Below are 19645 nucleotides of genomic sequence, written 5' to 3'. Positions count from 1 at the left end.
AGGCTGAAGTTTAGTGTGGATCCCAAAGTATTGACATCTTCATTAGGTAACCATTTCATCGTACAAGCAAGAATTGGCTGACCGATGGTCATAACCCCTCACAACCAGAGATTTCTTTTTTTGTTGAAGCCTCAGATCCAAGGACAGGGATATTTTTCTCACAACAAGGTTTGAAAGATTAATATCCTTCCAAAGTAATTACTTATTATTATTACAAACCCACTATCAACTAAGATAAAAGCTGACTTGTATCAAAATGTTGAATTCAAAGAGAGCTGTCATCTGAGGGGCAAAATGCAAAATAGACCTTTGGGAAATAGTTTCTACAATCAACATCAGCAACTCAAAGTTATATCGAAAAACTGCTCAAGCCGAAAGAATGACGAATAATGATGATGCACAACTTCACTCATGTGTCAAGAGTGTGCTTGATAATGTTAATTTGTAGCTGCGTAAGATTTATAATGTTTTTATTAAACATAAGCTTGCCCCGAAAATTTTTTGAGTTACCTTTGCCTAGTCTCTAGTGAGAACTATGAACGTTTGATTCGGATATTGATTCAAAGTATTTTACTAGGTACGAATGAATGTCTCAGAATTATGTTCTTGTGAAAAGCTTCAGAACCTTCCAGAAGTCAAACTTCAGTACTTTTTGGCCAGCTTTGAGGTAACTGTTCGCAAATGAAACAAAAGTCACAACTTGGCTAAGTAAAAGCGATGATATGGCTTTATCTCTGGTCCCAAACATCTTCGCTACTTCCACGTCTCTTGTCATCGACCAATCGATCACGATAAAATCTTTGGATCATTCTTTCTCTCTCGTCACTACTTTTCCCAGTGATCGTAAGACAGAATCTCAACTTTGAACTTTGTCTCTCACACATCGTGAAGTCACCATACTGATAGAAGTTTCTTATTTGTCCTCCCAGTGAGAAGCACTGAAAAAGCTCATCCATCGCAGTAACACATGACATTTCCTTGGGAAACTTACCGAGAGATGTATGTGCAATTTCATTCGCCTTATTTTCTCTCTTTTGTTGATAAACATCGTCACTCATAGACGCTGCATCCTTGAATATATTGATAACCTCACTCAGGTCATTTCTCTCTCCCATAGTAACAATAAAAGAAAAAAACTAATCTCTGAGGAGGAGAATAACGCTAGATTAGTGACGACTTTTCTGATCAGTGGCTTAATAAAACCACTAATTCGCGTAGGGCAATATCTACAAACAGATTATTGGCATCTGAGATTTTTTAACCAGGAGCAGCATGTTCAGTCTTGCTAAACGACTATTTACTTCATCATTAGCGACAGATCATTATTTCAGTTTGGCCGGAAATATCAATGAAGGGCTGCGTATACTGAATGTCGAAAATGAAAGTATTGGATACCAAATGGGATTTGAGTCATGGTTTGACTACATTCTGTCACTAAATGGGTTTGAAGTCAGGCAACTAGCTAATAAAGACTTTTCAAAATTTGTAGAAATGGTAGTTGCAAATATTGACAACGGAAGAGATCTTGTGTTTACAGTTTGGAGTGCCAAAGGAGGTACAATTCGACAAATTTCTGTTCCCTTTACAACGTACTCCAATAATGATGCAGATGAAACAGAAAGTCTTGAAGAAATCAAATTGGATGACAACTCAAATGTAGCAAGATTTTCAAAATACAAAAAATTAGGAATTAGTGTTCAACTGACTTCATTAGAAACTGCAACTTATGTTTGGCATGTACTAGACACATTGCCTAACAGTCCTGGACATTCCGCTAATTTGCTACCTGGTAGTGATTATATCATAGGTGCCCAGGATGGGCTGTTAGCCATGGGCGGAGAAGAGCTTTTGGGACAGACTCTTTACTCTGTTTACTCCACCAATCGTGAGAATGCCACCCTTGTATTATACGTCTACAACCAAATACACAATGTGGTAAGACCGGTCACTATATATCCTAATCGCAACTGGGGCGGCATTGGATTGCTCGGTTGCGACGTAGGATATGGTTTCCTGCATCGAATACCAGAGGTTAAATCTGAAGCTCAAAATCAAATTGCTGCTACAGGACCGATTAAACAATCATTTACTCTGAGTTCTAATAATTCTGCTGAGACGGAATTGAGCCAACTCACAAAAAGAGAATTGACTTCTTTGGACGGCAAGGCTGTTTCCTCTGAAAGTTCGGACACTATCACAGATTCACAACTTCATCAATTTTCAGATGATCTTACTGATAATTTAAAAAATCAACTCAAGATAGATGAGTCCAGTAAACATGAAGACATTCCCATGCCTCCGTCAATAGCGAAAGTATCTACAAAAATACAGCTTGATTGCCCCATATCAAATGATTCAAATCCTTTGATAGCTACCCCTTACCATGCCCGTAAGAAGAGACACAGACACAAAGTTGACTTGGCTGAACACATCGATGAACAAAAGGAAAGTCTAAAAGAAGGACCATATAATAATAACGTCCTTATACCCGCCTCACCACGCATACTAAATCGGGGTTAACCGGGACGTTTTTTATCAGATGATTAAGAGAGCGATTACAGAATGTAGAAGCAATTAAAATCCAATCAATTTGTCTTTTAACGCATTTCTCATGTCTTTCAAGAAGTTCTTTAAATCTCTCCTATGGTTAAATTTTTCTTCAATTTCTTTGACTCTGCAAACCTCCAACGTTGGTTGGCAATCTTTGACAACATAGTGGTTCCCAATTTCCAAAATAAATGTAACCTCTTTCTGGTAATCTTTAGGATTGATGTTGATAAAGTAGAATTTGAGAACATCGTCAGCGATGCTCTCGATACTCAACCCCAGGTACTTCTCAAACTTCAGCATTTCCTGCAAATTGAGCTCACTGTTTTGTAGTATCTGTTGTTTATGTATATGCACTTGCTTCTGCTTGATATCGACCTGTTTTTGCAAAGCTGAAATCCCTTCGTTTAGTGTTTTCTTGTGTAATATCAAGTTCTCTTCTTTCAATTGAAGTGCCTTGAACTTAATTTTAGAGTCTTCAAGATTTGTGACCTCTCTTTCTTTGCAATGCCCAATTTCAGCTTCACGCAATTTAAGGGAATCTATCTCGGATTCTATTTTCAAACACTCATATCTTAGGTGATTTATGTTTTCTTGAAACTCTTGTCGTGCATTCAGGAGTTGATTATGAAGCTGCTGTGTTGAAGAGCCAAAATCATCTTGAAATCCAATCAATTTAGTTTTCATAAAAGAAAACTCTGAAAAAGGATCGGGTGACATTTAACAATACATGTAAGCTTAATTACCCCGAAATGAAAGTGTGATTATCAGAGTTTTAAAGAATGTGTAGTTGATAAATAAACACGGGCATTAATTAACTACTTGTTGATTTCGCGAGTTTGAAAGTGGATTTATGTTGTTTTCATCGGGAACAGACTATATAAGAAAGTTGGTTGGAGTCTGGTAGTATACTTCTTACTGATGTTTTGGTAGATTGACAAATGCTATGGCATAGGAATCATATAGCTGCGTGAATCATCTATATGTTGATACGTAGTCTGCTCTTTGCTTTCTGTCATCACCTTGACATATCTTCGCGCTTTTTGTCCTATTCGTGATCCAAATTCTAGTTGGGCTTGTGTACCTTTGTTTCATATTTATGTCTCTCAAACTCCTAACTTTCAACACTTGGGGTTTGAAGTACGTATCTAAGCATCGGCAAGAAAGGTTAAGAGCAATTGCTGATGAATTAGCTGATGATACCAAACATGATTATGACATTGTTGCTCTGCAGGAGGTTTGGTGTGATGAAGACTGGGAATATTTGACGACAAAGTGCAATAAGAAGTATCCTCATAGCCGCAGATTTTATGCTGGTATAATAGCTGGTCCGGGTTTGTGTGTACTGTCTCGTATTCCCATAGAGTCCACGTTTTTGTACAGGTTTCCAATCAATGGAAGTCCTTCTGCATTCTTTAGGGGCGACTGGTATGTCGGCAAAAGTGTAGGCGTTATCAAACTGGCCCCGTTGAGAGAAGGTGGCAGACCTATTGCTTTGTTGAACTCTCACATGCACGCTCCTTATGCCCTGAACGGTAGCGCCAGCTACTTATGCCATCGAACCTGCCAGGCCTGGGATTTTGCTCACCTTGCTGAAGCGTTACGCTCAAGCGGTTATGCTGTTGTGGTCGTTGGTGACTTGAATTCAAGACCAGGAAGTATTCCATATCGTATTTTCCAGCAAATTGGGCAACTTTCAGATTCGTGGGAATTGGTACATGGCACCATAGATTCGAAAGTAGTGGCGCAGCTATCACCAGAAGAGCAAGTTATTACTGCTGGTACCACCTGTGATTCTTTACTCAATACCTGGCGGCTGAAATGTGCCCCTCAAAGTGCCGCAAGGCTTGATTTTGCGTTGGTGAGTGCAGATCGTATCAAGCCCACATCCGCCAAGGTTGTATTTACCACCCCAATTCCGAACGTTGGATCTTATTCAGATCATTTTGCATATGCGACAACACTTGAAATACTCAACTTGGATGCTCCTTTTAATAAATCTCGATCGTCACCGTCTTCTATTGCAGCTGAACCAGCATTATATCGTGATATTATTGCTGTCTTGGATGCTTATCAAAAAACCTGGAGACGTCAGGTAAAATGGAGATCTTTTCACGTCTTTGTTTCAATTTTAGTCATTATTGGATTGCATGTTTCCGTAACATTAGTCTCTTTCATAGCCCCATGGTCTAGTGTTCTTTTTCTTTTCACGTCAACATTAATAACTGTGCTTGCGGTTACCAACTTTTTCATCGTTGCACTTTTTTTACCTTCCGAGCGACGGAATATAATCGAAGTCCGTCAGGAAGTTTTAGACAGATTGAGGCTCGTTAAAGAATGATAAAAACTTTACCATTATTAATTTTCTATAAACGGTCATTATTATTTCAGCCAGAGCAAATAGCGTGAGGCAAATTTTTACTTTGTAGCTTACCACGACGTCGGATCCTCAACTTCACCGAATATGCTCTCCTTAGTGTTTCCTAGTTCAGAATCCGACCAAGAATCGTCGGAGGTTTGCATTAGAAGTTCAGGAACGTGTTCGATTTCAAATTCTAGAATCAGCTTGTTAATTGCTTCGAACTCTAATAAAAACGCATCATGGCCCTCTGGAGAGTCAATTTTGCATAACTTGGAATTCTTAACGTGTTTTGCTATGAAAACCTGTTCTGAGTATGTAAACAGGGCATCAGATTGTATGCCTACTACAAGGAAATTCTGTTCTAACGATTGGAGAGCCTCTATTGTGGAGTTATGAAATTCAGGTCTGTTCCTTCCCACGTCATGTGTGTCCAATTTCCTTGTAATGGATATATAACAATTAGCATCAAATCTTTGACTGAACTTGGCTGCCTGGTACCTTAAGTAACTTTGAGCAGAAAAATAATGCTGTGGACGACGGCGGGTACGTTGACCAACGCCATGTTGGTTGACAATACTACTTGTGTCCTCTTTCACATCTAAAAGACTAAAATTGTTCGAAGACAGAGATCTTGATCTAACTTTGGTGGATGAAGAGTATGAATAATGTCCATCGTTATGTACAGCGCAGTTATCTTCGCTAACAGCAGGTGCTTCAATGGCATCAGTTATGACGGAAGTTCGAAGAGACTTTTCTCTCATTTGTGGCGTTGGGGCTCCTCGTCCAAAACGTTCTTCGAAAGAGTTGCGAGAACGATAAGTCAACAAAGCGCTCATTCTAGCAGCTCCCAATCCTTGAATAGGTGGATCTTCCAGTGGGTAATAACCGTCATCATATTTGGGATCACTGTATATACTTTGTCTTTGGGCTTCTCCCCAAGATATACACCATGCACTATGCTTAGCACTGGTGGCCAAAACGACGCAGTTGAGGACATACGATAGACCAAAAAAGCACCATTCTAAAGCAAGCATTCCACCCATAGATCCTCCTATTACTATTGCGACCTGCTTGACACCAAGATCATTTAGAATCAGTCTATGTATATTCACATCATCTCTGACTGATACAAGGGGGAATTCTGGACCATATAGTTCATTAACTGCCGGATCTCTAGTTACTGGAGAACAGGACCCATAAGGACTTCCTAAAGAATTCAAGCACACAATAAAAAACTTGCTGGGATCAAATGCCTTGCCCTTACCTAACAAAGGTCCCCACCAATCAACTACATCACTGGAACCCGTTAAAGCATGGCAGATCACCATGCAATTGGTGCCTTCTTTGTTAAGCTTCCCCCAGGTTTTGAAAGCTACCGGAACATTGTGCAAAGTTTCGCCGCTTTCCAACTGCACTTGAGGTATTTCCACTATTGTCTGACCTTTTACTAGAAGTGAGAATGGGTTTTCGGGCTCATGAACCTCCTGGTATCTCATAATTCAATATGTTGAGGCGAAAAAAGGCGAACTTGAGACTGATTATAGAAGGAGAGTAGATTAGATCACGTGCAATGTCGCGGTGTGGAGAAACAAGTTTAATAAACTGAGGCCTGTTCAAAGGTAACTTAACTTAAGCTCTTGCCTGATTTCACTGACCTGGAACTCATTACAAGATTACCGGGGATTTTCTTGTTGCTTTTTTCATGGCATGTAGGTAGCCCAGTAGTCAATTGCCTAGAGTATCACACAACTAATGCTTGAGATAATACATGTTAAGGGTTAATTGAGCTCGATCTACAGAATGCCATTAGGAGCTGAATTGGAATATTTTAGACTAAATAGTACCATAGTACGAACCGACTCACAAGTCACCTATTTCTGTGGTAGGGGTAGCTGCTTTATGTTATTATTGAAATCTCTAATAATCAGTTCGCATTTGACTTCCTTACAAAGGGGCTTCTGTTTTTGAGGTTCCAGTTTTCTCATAAACTCCAACCCTGTAGCTCTCTCTAATGCTTCTAATGGTACTTCAAAATCTGTGAGTTTGACAGAATTTGGTATTGGCTCGTTTGGAAGGACGAAAGCTGCCAGCGCAACATCACCAGGGTTTCGTCTATTCTTCGGGTCCTCGGCTACGACCAATTTAAAGAAATGCGTCGGCACTGCAACTGATGGCGGACTTCCAATGAGTTCATATGTTACCTTCCATTTACCATCATTAGGATCCTGCTTAGGCAAAAAAAGAGGACCTGTAACAATGCGAACTGATCGAAAATATTGAGTTAGAGTACGAGTAAAGTACTCCAAATGAGCCCAATAATCTCTGTTAAAACCATCTCCAACTTGGGGTGACATGTTGGTCAAAAAAAAGTTTCATCCATTGCGTTTTGAGAGAACTTAGCGTTTGCCGCTGGTGCTTGATGCCCTCTATCATAACCAGATCGAAAATAGTCCTTTAATCTTGCCCTAAATATGCTTGGAATTTGCTCATCTTCCTTAAAAAAAGAATTCTTTCTATCAGCATTGTGACTGGCTAAAGAATCTGGGGTCAAATGTTCAACGACATAATATGGATTCCGGGTTTGACGGTTGTATACTGAGACAAATTCTGCTCTGGTTTGTAAATCATGGATGGGACCAGGAAAACCATACTTGAAAAAATCAGAAGGTCTCACTATTGGAGTCTCTAGCGAAACAGATGTTGTTGGAGGAGATAATGAGCTAGGACTTATGGTAGTTGGATTTGCAACTATAGTGTCCTTTGCCTTACTCCAAAACATAGATCTGGCAAAAGCTGAGTATATAGGGAAAGTTACTGGTGGAATTGACTAACCTGCTTAGTTTCTGGAGCGCGCTAAAACTTGAATTCTTTTTCCCCGCGACAAAACTTTCAAGTGTTTGAAACCAAAGCTAGCACCTTCGAATAGTCAAATTAGCATGGGACTGTGTGGTTGCACATGGCGTTTAGTGCATCATCGAGTTCGAATCAAAGCTATAGGGCATCCTTTTCTATCTAGATTTTATTCCCAAGAGAGTTCCTTCTCTAACAGAAAACAGCTAATCCAACTTGGCAGGATGATTATTGATGCTCAACCAGATATAAAAGAAATAAAATCAAGATGCCAGAAAATAATCTCCTTAAAAAGGACTAAATCATGTCTATCACCTAAGCTTCTAGACATTCAAAAAATAGATACTTTCAAAGCATTTGAAATCTTAATCACAAGCTGCATAGTCTTCAACAAACCCAGAATTGCTTTCGATATATATATAGCAGCTCTTAGAGCTGTAAAGAAGCTGTTCCATAATAACAGTCCACTGGTGGACCAATTGCTTGTGAAAGATATCTGGCTGCATATGCTGGTCAACTCTTTACTGGTAAACAATCCAAAATTTGACGTGGATAACCTGTCAAAAGTTGTGAAGTTAGCTTCCTTGCATAATTCGATAGTTGAAGAAGTCTCTCTTAGAATCAATGGGCTTCCGTGGATGAAAGAGTTGGACAACCCTCTTGTTGTCAGCTTGAAGCGATTTTATTTTTCTGACACGCAGCTGAATAGAATACTAGAGAAGCTAACGCACATGTGCGATACTCCGAAGACTGTTCGTGTAAAATCCGAAGTGTTCAGCTTTCTTGTGAAGTCAATGGCGCAACATCACAGAATATCAACCATGCAGGAAAGCTTCTTGTTCAAGTATTCGTTGCGGTACATTTCATCGAATTTGAAAAATAACAACCTGTCCTCCGTATTTTTAGGCTGGAGCACAATAAAAACTTACTATACCAAATCATTGCATGAAATACAACAAAACACTTCATCAACTACGTTCTCAGGAGAATTCTTCGAGGTACTAGCAAAATCTATTCGTTCTTTCTCAAAGTCCAAAAAGTACAAATATCTAGTTGAAGAGCTAATTGAGGACCTTCCAGTATCAGCGTGTTTGCGAAATCCGAATCTTTTAGAATCATTGATGTTTCATTCAACAAGACATAACAATCATCAATTAGCCCAGGTCCTACTTAATGAGCTAGAGCAGTTTCAATCCTTGGAAGGATTCACAAGAGGACAACTATCATCCATCTTATCCCTGTATTTGTTACTGAATGATAATGAGGGGGTTCAAAAAGTTGTCTCCATACTATTTTCTCATTTTGGAGGCCTCAATCACAGTGAGTTCAATCAGATTACCTGGACCTTACTTCGAACAAACAATGATTTAGATAACATATGGTCAATGGCCACTTCTGTTTGTCCGTTAGTTGCAAAAAGTACCTTTCTAACAATCATTAATCGCATGATAGACTCGCATAGCATAAACTTTGACCGGATTGACCAGATTTACAACCTGATGCAGCCAATCCTACCAAGGGACGATGAATTTTGGGTTCATTACACAACTTCATACATCAAGTATGTTCTCAAGAAGTTCCCCTTGAAATGCACGCATTTATTACTGTCTAGGAACCTGACACAACTGAATGGGAATACTCTACACTATTACAAGCCTTGGCAAAATCCATACATGTTACCAATACATGAGGTCAGGCTATACATTCCCAGTTCTATAGACGGTTTTGTTGTAGAATCTGTGCTTCATAATATCATGTCTAAGTTTAAATCCGATCAAAATACGAAACAGATTGACAATATTGAATACCTCAAAGGCATACAACGATGGTGTCAGGATTACCTGCGTGTTATTGGCCGAACCACCAATGAAATCAGAATAGACATAGCAAAGAGTATCCACAGAAAAAACAGAAGGGAAAGTTTGCTAAACATAAATCTGCTGAACAAAATGTGAAAACCAGTTAAGAATTGACCTTGCCTAATTGTACATAGAAAGCATTCATTCCTCATTATTTTGATATCCCATGAATTCCAAATATTTTCTTTCATAGATTCCAGTAAGCTTAGAAACTCTCTCTCCTCTTAGTTTCTTACCAGTAGTTATAGCAAGCAACTTTGAATTATTGTCTAGTTCTATTTGTCGCAAAACTTTGGCATCTTTATCAGTTTGCCTGATCTTCGCTGGATATTTGAGTTTTGATGGTTTGATAGGGGTAATATTCTTGTTTTTCTCCACTACTTTCACTTCTGGTCTTAATGCAATGGGTTCAAGTTCCAAGTCATTGAGTTTCTCAATTGAATACTGAGGAAACTTGTCTGAAGAAATAGTATTTTTGCTGGGCTCAGGAAAGTCACACACTGGTACTGAGGTTTGTTCGGAATCAATCCATGAATCTTGCAAAGGCAATGCCAAGTCAACAATACTTTCTTGTTCATTTCTATGAAACGATGGTAATGAAGAAGGAGAAGCTTTTCGAAGTTTCGGATTAGATAGCTTTGTACTGAACTTGTTTAATATCGGACTACTTTCTTCTGGAATCACAAGCTGTTGATTCATATATGTATTGAATTCTTTCATTTCTTGGATATCAATTAACTTGGTTATCTGAACAAATGGGACTCTCAACTTTCCATTTATATTGATGAGAATATGATCCCAGTTTTGTAAAAGATTACTAATGAATTTAAACATGTTATCAAAGGCTTGATCGACGTCATTCTCAGTTTCACATCCCATTTCGTTGTAGAACACCTTAGTAAAGGAAAGGAATAATCTAAGTCGGGTCCTTTTGAATAATGAAATTCTGACATGATTAAAATCCTGATCAAGCTTGAGTGTCAAGTAATGCAACAAATTGAGCACCTTTATCAGCAAATACTTGTTATTATATTGGGTCCCAGATATGGGGCTTTCGTGTTTATAAATGAGGACCTTATGCAAAACACTATTCAGTTCTTCGAGGGTATGGAATGAAGGATACTCCAATAGAACACTAACAGGTATCAGTGGATGACTGTTATTGGATAATTGAATAATGAAATTGCTAAGCATTAAATAATGTTCAGCAAACGACCAATCTCTGAGATCAAGACACTGATTTCGACAGATCGCATTGTATAAAACCTCAATGTTCACGAATGTTTTCGGCAAGAGTCCCTCTGGGTTAACAATCTGTGCCCAGTCCCTATTGGTGAGAGGCATGCTAAGTTCTGGGTTGGTTAAAAATGCTATCATGTTATTGTAAATTCTGGAGAAATATCCAAGGGCGTCGTTTTCATCGGCAATCAATGGAGCACCAAAGCCAATGCTTTCAGATTTGTTCAAAACATTAATTTTTGATGACTCCGTTATATGTCTGTCAATGATGTAATTAGGCAAAGATATAACCATTTTAGAGATATCTAGATTATATTGAGCCAATTGACTGAGGTTCCCAATGTGGACAAACTCTATGTCAGTCTTCCAAATATCAAAAATATTCTTGGTCAGCCATGTTTCATGAATAATATAGACTCTTTTTAGCCTGTTCTTCTTAGCTTCTGGGACTAGTTTGAACAATTTGAAAAGCCTGACGGGTAGTATTAAACTTAGTTTGCTTTTGTACTGCTTGAATTTATCACTCACATGACTTTCGTATTCCATCTCTATCAAATCATTGTATGATTGATGCAGTCCAGCACTAAACACCAGAAGAGAAAAAGCACAATCTTTAGGTATGTAGGCCATCAGTTGGGACAGTAAAGCGTTTGTTTCTTCATCACTGTCGTCTTCTATCCAATTATCAAGAATACGTTTTGGAATTAAGGTGGAATCAAAAGCATATATCTTGGGCCCACCAACCCCATCAGTGAGGTTTGTATCGTGGAAGATACGGTCAAAATCAACAGCCATAGTCGACAGGTTCCCTGTTAGGAAGCGTGGTAGATTGGATTGTAAATAAACAGGATGCACTACCGCGATTGAACATCAAGAACGGACTGGGTGGGGGAACTCTGTTAGCGAGAAACACTTAAAGTTCAAATCTTTTCTAGACCAGTTTGCCCTGCCATTTGTCCCTCCTCCTTCAATGGCCGATCTCTTATCGGGGTCCTTACTTGAAAACTCCGATCTCTTGGTGTTACATTCCACTCGACCTCTCAACATGATTCCTTTGGTAGTTATTAAACTAGTCTCAAGAAACCTACCAGATGTCAAGGACGTTCTCAACTTCAGTATAATCAATAGGCAAGTTTATAACTTGGTAATGAAAGACGAGGTCTTATGGATAAATTTTTTGAAGCGGATAAGGATCTGGAAGAACGGTAAGGTTGAAACTTCCGAAATTGTGGATGATTTACTACTTAGTATGAAGATATCTGTTGGCAATCCCTCGTTAGCTTTTCAACAATTCAAAGTCTGTTATACTATGTATAAACCAATAGTTCAGGATCTCTTAGTAACACACTATGATAATATTCAAAACTCTAGCATTCTACAGAAAATCACTTCTCCCAAGGATCAAGCATTGTTGCTTAATGGACTTCGAAAATTTGTTGTGTATTTCAAGAATGTTAATTTTCAGCTATACCAAAAATTGCAAATACGTCTCAATTCAATTGTGGAAATGTTCACAAGTAGTCTATTAAGAGAGATAGATCATCATTTTTCCAATGAAACTTTTGAGGAGTGTCATGCTCTTATAGACTCCCTTCACCTTTTGGGAGAGCCTGCATTTGACTTAACAACTAGAACTGGTGATCATGTTGACAACATGGAATTAATCTTAGAATTCTTCATTAACAAGTTTGCCGACGATTATTCAATCCTTTACGAGGTAAAAGAAACGGACATATTTCTCAACGTTATTGGTACATCTCTACAGAATGAAAGAGGGGTGGTCAAGGGTTATCAACTGCAATTTGTGAAACTGGATGAGGTTTTTGAAAAGCTCATAGTCATTTTTGATAGAGAGTTCACTATACTTGAACACATTTTCAGACCTGATGTTGATGGTGAAATCAGTGAAGTTCCTATAGTGTTGAAGCTGGTTGAAACATTTTTGAATAACTATTTAATAGGAAGGTTTGTTGACGAGTTGATAACGCGGGCAAAAGAAATTGATGAAAGTGAAATTATTGAATTTAATCAACTAGTTCAAGCAAGAAGTATTTCAGATAGTGTTTTGAACGAAGACTCTCAGAATCCCTGGGCTCAAAATAATTGTGTTCGGTCAAATTCAACTCAAATCTCAGGGGGCCATAGTTGCGGTGATGGAAATGGATTAATTAGTGAAAATCAATACTTCAATGTGATGAATGAATCTTCTCTCTATTTTCAATTGGTGCCTTATTTGTATAACAAGATATCTCTTACTTTTTCAAAAGTTCGTTATCCTGCGGATTCAAAGATTATTGACTACCCCAAACTGATATCTGAATTGATTAATTTCTACTATGGTCAGTATTCCTCCGAATTTATTGATCTGCTTCCTCGACAGTGTCATTTCTCTTTGATTCAATTGATAAATAGGTGGCAGGAGGAACTTAAAAAACAAGAACAGTCTCAAGAAAATGAGATAATGCAGTTTGTGGACGAGGAGCAGGATACAAAAGGGAAGAAAGGATTTCTTCTAACTTCAGGCAAAGATATTTTGACTGGATTCACTAGCATTTTCAAAGGTAGTGTTCAAAAAGAGGAGGCTCAGAGGGTATCAGAAACACTGGAGTATTCGAATCGGAGTCAGGATCAGAATGCTCAGCAAAAGCGTCTGACTAGATTTGCGGCCAAATTAGAGATACTCTCTCATAACCTTGACAATATTAAATCTCTCGTTAGCGTCGATTTGACGATCTTGATTTTACAACATGTGAAAAACACATTCCTATTGTTACTCTCTCTAGGTGACAGTTCACATCTCAACAAGGAAACTGAAAAGAAGATTGCAACAACTTGCCAAGAAGTTTTCACTGATAGTGTGGTGACGTTAACAAATGGGCACGTAAAGATAGGATTTGATGAAGCAATCCATAGACTGAAAGTATACAATCCAATTGATCAAGGTGCACAAATTGCTGTAGAGCCACTCAAAATGTTTGTCGAATTGGTCAATAATGCTGATTTAGTTAACGAAATGTTGAAAATATTCTATCAAGAAGAACTTATTGATAAACATTTGGTGATATCAAAGGAAAAGAGTAAAAAGGACTTTTTAATGGTTAATAACTGTGAAAAGTCTATGAGCAAACTGGAAACTCTTTTGGACACATATGTGGCTGACGGCCTGAATACTGGTATCGAGGTTCTTATGAATGAAATTAGTTATATCACCATGGTAGAATTAGATGAGGGAATCTATAGTATTAGGAATGAACAGGATCTTTTGAGAAAGCATCTGGATCCAGGTGTTCCCACGAGTTTTGCCCAGAAGACTATTCAAGTGCTCAGAGTTCATGTCAATATGCTTATTGGAAGCATTGATAAATCCATTATTGATGTGTTCAGGCAAGAGATTGGTGAGAGATTTGTTAACGATCTAGTTAAACTTATTAATAAGAAACTAACAATAAGCACAATCGGAGCAATGTTTCTTATCAATGACCTAAACTTTATGTACAACTTTTTCTTGGAATTAAAACTAAAACCAATTGTGAACTACTTTATAGCACTGCGGCAAATTGCACAGCTCTATTTGATTGATAGCGAGAACTCAAACGAAATCGGAAAATTGGTAGTGAGAATTGGAAAAGACAATGGAATGTTTACTCAGGAAGAAGTATATGAGTTCGTTACTAGGAGAGCAGACTGGGAAAGAATTAAAAAACATGTTGACAAAATCATCTATGGGCTACAATTGCAGGATTGTATTATTATGTAAGGTATTATTCTACATCAATTCGTTGACGTACCTAACAGAGATTTTGCAGTGATTTGAAAAAGGCTTGTTCACTAGTGAATCTATCAAGGCATAAATTTCTTGATTTCCAGGGTAATCTGTGTCATCAACTCGGAATAAGTTGAACCGTTCCAGTGTTCCAGGCTTGAATGCCGATCCAAAGAGCTGATTAATTAGCTCCAGATTGTTCACCCTCCACCCAACTAACTTTAAGGATCTCAAGCTATTGATAAGTGAGCTAGATGAATCTTCGGCGAAGCGAGCAGTAAGGTCCAACCAGCTCAAGTTTGGGTAATAATACTCAGATGTGTGTGTGTGGTACTCCTCGTTGAGAATCGATATTTCCAAATGCTTAAGGTTAGAATAAAATGCAGGATAGCTTTTAAAGGAACCAACTTTATCCGCCGTTGTGTTAATGAAAGTTTTGAAACGTTCCCTACAAAACGAAGGACGAATAGCTGTTAGTGTATTTGAGACATAGACTTGTAGGTTGTATGATCTCTGGGGTTTTTGACGTTGTGTATAGAGAACTATGGTGGTAAAAAGGGCAAAAAATATCAAACAATGATAAGGGATACTCCCACTGACAGTTGACCAAAGTAATATCTCTAAGCTTGGAAAGTCTTCCACTGTTATTCAGTGAAGGCATGAAATACTGGTCCTTGTCTATTAGGAAGCCTTCAAGAGTCAGCTTAGATACATTTGGGAAATGCGTGCTGATATGGGTAAGTTGAAAAAGCGAGGCATTGTCATCGGTGGTTGAGTGGCTGCAGATTCTCAAGGATACAATTTGACTTCTCTCTAATGCTGATTGATATTTGAGGCATCGGGAAGATGTCAAAACTTCAATAGCCAAACCTTTGAGAAACTTGCAATCATTCAGAGGTGACAAATCAGTATTCCATTCGCCATATGAAGTTTGCTTGAAGTTGTGCATATCGCTATGAACGCGAATAAATGACACTAAATCTTTGTACATAAAGGACTCAAAGCATCTGTGAAGAGATATTTGTAATGGTTGCCTCTGCTTACTATCACTGCAGTTTGAGGTAGAATTCAACTGGCTCCAGGTCATTTTTATTTTATCAAACAGGATAGGTTCAAAACGTTTCCGGTAGTCCTTATTTAACATTGATATGCTAACCAAGTCTTTTCTATCCAGCAGTTTAACATTTAACATAAAGGTTATAATGTCATCGGGTAAAGACAACATAATGCTGACTACAGGTTAGGCTTAGGAAACAGCGATAAGGGGTGAGGTAGATATGAACGATGAAAGATCGCGCATCAGTCACTAGATTTGAGATTTGAATCGCGAGGCACTTGATTTAGTAGGAGTCAGTCAAAGTCAAGCCACAATAGTATCTTATTAGTATGTACTATAACTCGAAATTTAAATAAGAAAATGCATCTATGGCTATTGTGCAAAACCATGCAATGGTAAGATTTCTAAAATGATAAAAGAAACCAAGTACAATCGTTCAAAGTGCATAGCAAGTACAGGTACCAAAGAAAGCTATATAAATGCAAAAGAAAAAGTAACAATCGATCAAATGTTCTTTCTATTATACTCGCTGGGCGGCAAAATCATACAAGTAAAGATCGCTGTGCTTTCTCACTTGATTAACTTGAGGAATCATGATCGGAGACAACGCAGGGGAGCCATTTGGAGAGCTATCAGCGACTGTGGACGGTGTATTGGACAGAGAGGGCGGCACTTCATTTGCAAGGTTGAAACGATTAGTGTTCTCGTTGACCCATGAGTTTATAGTCCTAACCGTCTGAGCTTGATGTTGAAGTCGTTTATACCCCTTTAAGGATTCGACTTTGAATATTCTCATACCAAACAAAACAGTGGTGCCTAGAATGGCCATGAAGATAAATGCAACCAAGAGACATTGGGATAATTTGCGGATCTCAGAGCAGTTTAGGTGCTGTCCTTCGTTTTCGATAAGTTCGTAGTTGAACGAACCCAGCCCATAAATATGGCTTGGCTTAAATCCCAACCTCGGAGACTCAAGTGGTATTTTGGCATGCTGGCGCAAACTATTGTACAGTTGATGTTCCCTTAACAACAGAGAATTGTAGTTAATATCTGGAATCGGCATGGGTTCAGTAATTATGGATCAGGCCTATGAGCTGATCAAACTTATGCTTCGGCTTGTAAAATAAATAACTAGGAAGAAAAGTTCGATTTTCTATTTCCTATTATGTTGAACGACACCTGACTAGTCAGGTATTAATAATAGAAATATTCGCATGCTACATTATTTTCTTAAGTTTATATTTAGTATTGCCAAATTAAGGTTTTGCATTAAGGCCTCCTGCATACTAGAATGCATTGGCATGGCAACTGATTATGCCTCACTTGACAAAATCGGTTGAAGACTAGCATCTGGTGTATTAAATGAAGACAAAAAAATGTTGATTCTTCTCTTTACCACATTGGAAATAGTACTCTGTTATTTATCTACAAAGTAAATGTAAGCACATGAGTTTATCAACATTGTTTAAATTTTTGCCTCTTTCGTGATCGACAAAACTGCATTTTTCACGCGCCAGCTCAAATCAAATGCATCAACATTTTGTGTTGATCCTGTAGTATTAATTACACTGGAAGAGGACCATATGTTGACGGTTCATTGATAATAAGTTATGGGTTGCGGGACAAGAAATAAATTCTCTTTCCATAGCTTTTTGGGATCCATAATAGAATCTCACTGTCTCGCAGATCTGTGACAATTGACATCATAGAGCAGTCAAAGGTGACTAAATGGGCATCTTGCATTAATCGAGGCACATATAGGAGCCTAGTGGATCCTAGTGGATCCTAGTGGATCCCTACACCGAAACTGTTTTACTTCCCGGCCTCTTCGCGGTGCAGTCAACCTTATTTTCTCCATTAAAGGTAGATCAGCAAGAAGATGATCTCGGTTTCTAGAGCCGGGCTCAACCTCATATACCGTCGAGCTATATTTGCTAACAGAATAGTTGGCAATCGATATTATAATGAATTAAGGCATGGCAACTATACCAATTACAACATGTCGCAACCCAGCCAGCTGCTCCCTGAAAAAAGATATAGTTCCACTTCTTCATCCGCTGGCTTCTCCGATAGAAAAACGGCACCAATACCATCATCAAAACAGTCCAATCCAAAAGATGTACTTAACTTAATCAGATTAGCGAGGCCAGAGGCGAAGCTTTTTGGTGCTGCGTTGGGCTGCCTAGTTATAACATCTGGCGTCAGCATGATGTTCCCCTCGGTGATTGGCAAAATTATAGACACTTGCTCTACTGATATTCATAGTGATACGATAAACCTGTTCAATAGTGTCGAAGTAACATCATACACGTTTTACATTGGTTTGGGGTGTATCTTTGTCGTCGGATCGTTTGCTAATTATGGAAGAATTTTGATTCTCAGAAGGATTGGTGAAAATGTTATTAAGAGACTAAGAGTCAGTCTCGTATCTAATTTACTTCGCCAAAAAATGATCTTCTGGGATATTCACAAATCAGGCGATCTAATTTCTCGGATCGTTAACGATGTGACAATTATTAGCCGTTCCATATCGCAGAATTTGAACGATGGGTTAAGGTCAATGATTAGTGGTTTAGTAGGGCTAACCATGATGTTCTTGATCTCTAGTAAACTGACATGCTACATGATTCTGGTAATACCTCCTTTAGCCCTGTTAGCTTTGGTTCTAGGAAAACGTTTGAAATCTGTATCAAAGCTAATTCAACAACAACTTGGAAATCTCACCAAGGTTATCGAGCAACAGTTCCATTCAGTGAAAACAATTCAATCTTTCAACAAAGAGTATAGAGAGATAGGAGCATTCACTCATGAAGCAACAGAACTGTATAAACTATCTATGGAGGAAGCTCGAGTATCTGGGTATTTTTATGCTACAACCGGCTTCATAGGCAACTCCACTATAATTTTGCTACTGATAATTGGTGTTAACATGATCAAGACTGGCCAGATAACGTTAGGTGATCTCTCTTCTTTTCTTATGTATGGGATATATACTGGATCATCAGTTTTTCAACTTTCCAATTTTTACACCGAACTGATGAAGGGCGTTGGCGCTTCAGAACGGGTATTAAGTTTGCTTAACGAGTCTAAAGTACAGTCTGCTAAAGAAACACCTACAAATGTTGCCGGCCCAGTCAATTTGAATGGAGAAATTCACTTCAAAAACCTGACATTTAAGTATCCAAGTCGACCTGAGGTCACTATCTTTAATGATCTGGATCTAAAGATCGCTAAAAATTCTCATGTTTGTTTGGTTGGACCAAGTGGATGTGGTAAATCATCCATTGCATCTCTTTTATTGAAATTTTATGATATCCCCGAATCCAGTAAAATTGTCATCAACGGGCAAGACATTTCTCAGATCTCTCTTCAACAGTTACGAACTCATATTGGATACGTGCAACAAGAGCCTGTACTTATAGCTGGAACAATAAAACAAAATCTTCTTTACGGGCTTGATGAAGAGACTGCTTCAAGCATATCAGACGAGCACCTGCATCATGTTATAGAAATAACTAATTGTTCCTTCGTGTTCAACCTTCCTCATAAATTGGAAACAATGGTTGATAGCAGTATCAATACTACTTTGTCCGGTGGGCAGAAACAAAGGCTAGCTTTTGCTAGAGCCATTATGAACGATCCGGATATTCTTGTACTTGATGAAGCCACCTCTGCCCTGGATTCCGCCTCTGAAGCTGCTATACACAAAATATTCAGCGAGCGTTCTGCTCAAGGGAAAACCACCATCTCTATAGCTCACAGATTAAGCACTATCCGCATGGCAGAGGAATGCATCGTGTTCAATGGCAAAGGCGAGGTCATCGAGAGAGGCCACATTTCAATGCTTTTAAATAAAAATGACAGCGAGCTTAACAAGCTTCTTCGTAATACTCAACATACATAATGAATGATACGATATATCGACATGGCTTCTTTGGCTAATTAGTAAATACTAAATGTTCTTAGGA

General features: G+C 38.5%; 12 protein-coding genes across 12 annotated transcripts; 5 read left to right on the top strand and 7 right to left on the bottom strand.

Moving 5' to 3' along the window:
• Positions 1-728: 728 nt before the first annotated feature.
• Positions 729-1115, bottom strand: PAS_chr4_0869 (Non-essential protein of unknown function; the record flags this gene model as incomplete). Its single annotated transcript, XM_002494273.1, has 1 exon — positions 729-1115. One exon carries the CDS (start codon positions 1113-1115, stop codon positions 729-731), a length of 387 nt encoding a protein of 128 aa, XP_002494318.1.
• A 157-nt stretch (positions 1116-1272) lies between these two features.
• PAS_chr4_0868 (Acetylated, cis-golgi localized protein involved in ER to Golgi transport) lies at positions 1273-2520 on the top strand (the record flags this gene model as incomplete). Its single annotated transcript, XM_002494272.1, has 1 exon — positions 1273-2520. One exon carries the CDS (start codon positions 1273-1275, stop codon positions 2518-2520), a length of 1248 nt encoding a protein of 415 aa, XP_002494317.1.
• Positions 2521-2574: 54 nt separating this feature from the next.
• On the bottom strand, positions 2575-3267 carry PAS_chr4_0867 (Hypothetical protein; the record flags this gene model as incomplete). The annotated part of the gene is made up of 1 exon (XM_002494271.1): positions 2575-3267. The coding sequence occupies one exon, from the start codon at positions 3265-3267 to the stop codon at positions 2575-2577; it is 693 nt and encodes a 230-aa protein (XP_002494316.1).
• Positions 3268-3646: 379 nt separating this feature from the next.
• PAS_chr4_0866 (Mitochondrial membrane localized inositol phosphosphingolipid phospholipase C) lies at positions 3647-4888 on the top strand (the record flags this gene model as incomplete). Its single annotated transcript, XM_002494270.1, has 1 exon — positions 3647-4888. The coding sequence occupies one exon, from the start codon at positions 3647-3649 to the stop codon at positions 4886-4888; it is 1242 nt and encodes a 413-aa protein (XP_002494315.1).
• An 89-nt stretch (positions 4889-4977) lies between these two features.
• Positions 4978-6405, bottom strand: PAS_chr4_0865 (L-homoserine-O-acetyltransferase, catalyzes the conversion of homoserine to O-acetyl homoserine; the record flags this gene model as incomplete). The annotated part of the gene is made up of 1 exon (XM_002494269.1): positions 4978-6405. One exon carries the CDS (start codon positions 6403-6405, stop codon positions 4978-4980), a length of 1428 nt encoding a protein of 475 aa, XP_002494314.1.
• Positions 6406-6780: 375 nt separating this feature from the next.
• On the bottom strand, positions 6781-7688 carry PAS_chr4_0864 (uncharacterized protein; the record flags this gene model as incomplete). The annotated part of the gene is made up of 2 exons (XM_002494268.1): positions 6781-7157; positions 7346-7688. 2 exons carry the CDS (start codon positions 7686-7688, stop codon positions 6781-6783), a joined length of 720 nt encoding a protein of 239 aa, XP_002494313.1.
• Positions 7689-7845: 157 nt separating this feature from the next.
• PAS_chr4_0863 (Hypothetical protein) lies at positions 7846-9714 on the top strand (the record flags this gene model as incomplete). Its single annotated transcript, XM_002494267.1, has 1 exon — positions 7846-9714. One exon carries the CDS (start codon positions 7846-7848, stop codon positions 9712-9714), a length of 1869 nt encoding a protein of 622 aa, XP_002494312.1.
• A 45-nt stretch (positions 9715-9759) lies between these two features.
• On the bottom strand, positions 9760-11652 carry PAS_chr4_0862 (Hypothetical protein; the record flags this gene model as incomplete). The annotated part of the gene is made up of 1 exon (XM_002494266.1): positions 9760-11652. The coding sequence occupies one exon, from the start codon at positions 11650-11652 to the stop codon at positions 9760-9762; it is 1893 nt and encodes a 630-aa protein (XP_002494311.1).
• A 175-nt stretch (positions 11653-11827) lies between these two features.
• PAS_chr4_0861 (F-box protein involved in recycling plasma membrane proteins internalized by endocytosis) lies at positions 11828-14614 on the top strand (the record flags this gene model as incomplete). The annotated part of the gene is made up of 1 exon (XM_002494265.1): positions 11828-14614. The coding sequence occupies one exon, from the start codon at positions 11828-11830 to the stop codon at positions 14612-14614; it is 2787 nt and encodes a 928-aa protein (XP_002494310.1).
• Positions 14615-15068: 454 nt separating this feature from the next.
• Positions 15069-15845, bottom strand: PAS_chr4_1000 (uncharacterized protein; the record flags this gene model as incomplete). The annotated part of the gene is made up of 1 exon (XM_002494264.1): positions 15069-15845. The coding sequence occupies one exon, from the start codon at positions 15843-15845 to the stop codon at positions 15069-15071; it is 777 nt and encodes a 258-aa protein (XP_002494309.1).
• Positions 15846-16197: 352 nt separating this feature from the next.
• Positions 16198-16740, bottom strand: PAS_chr4_0860 (Hypothetical protein; the record flags this gene model as incomplete). The annotated part of the gene is made up of 1 exon (XM_002494263.1): positions 16198-16740. One exon carries the CDS (start codon positions 16738-16740, stop codon positions 16198-16200), a length of 543 nt encoding a protein of 180 aa, XP_002494308.1.
• Positions 16741-17556: 816 nt separating this feature from the next.
• Positions 17557-19581, top strand: PAS_chr4_0859 (Mitochondrial inner membrane half-type ATP-binding cassette (ABC) transporter; the record flags this gene model as incomplete). The annotated part of the gene is made up of 1 exon (XM_002494262.1): positions 17557-19581. One exon carries the CDS (start codon positions 17557-17559, stop codon positions 19579-19581), a length of 2025 nt encoding a protein of 674 aa, XP_002494307.1.
• Between the last annotated feature and the right edge of the window lie 64 nt (positions 19582-19645).

Source organism: Komagataella phaffii, chromosome 4, assembly GCF_000027005.1.
Source record: "Komagataella phaffii GS115 chromosome 4, complete sequence".
NCBI classification, from domain to species: Eukaryota; Fungi; Ascomycota; class Pichiomycetes; order Pichiales; family Pichiaceae; genus Komagataella; species Komagataella phaffii.
This window is presented reverse-complemented; position numbering and strand designations above follow the sequence as displayed.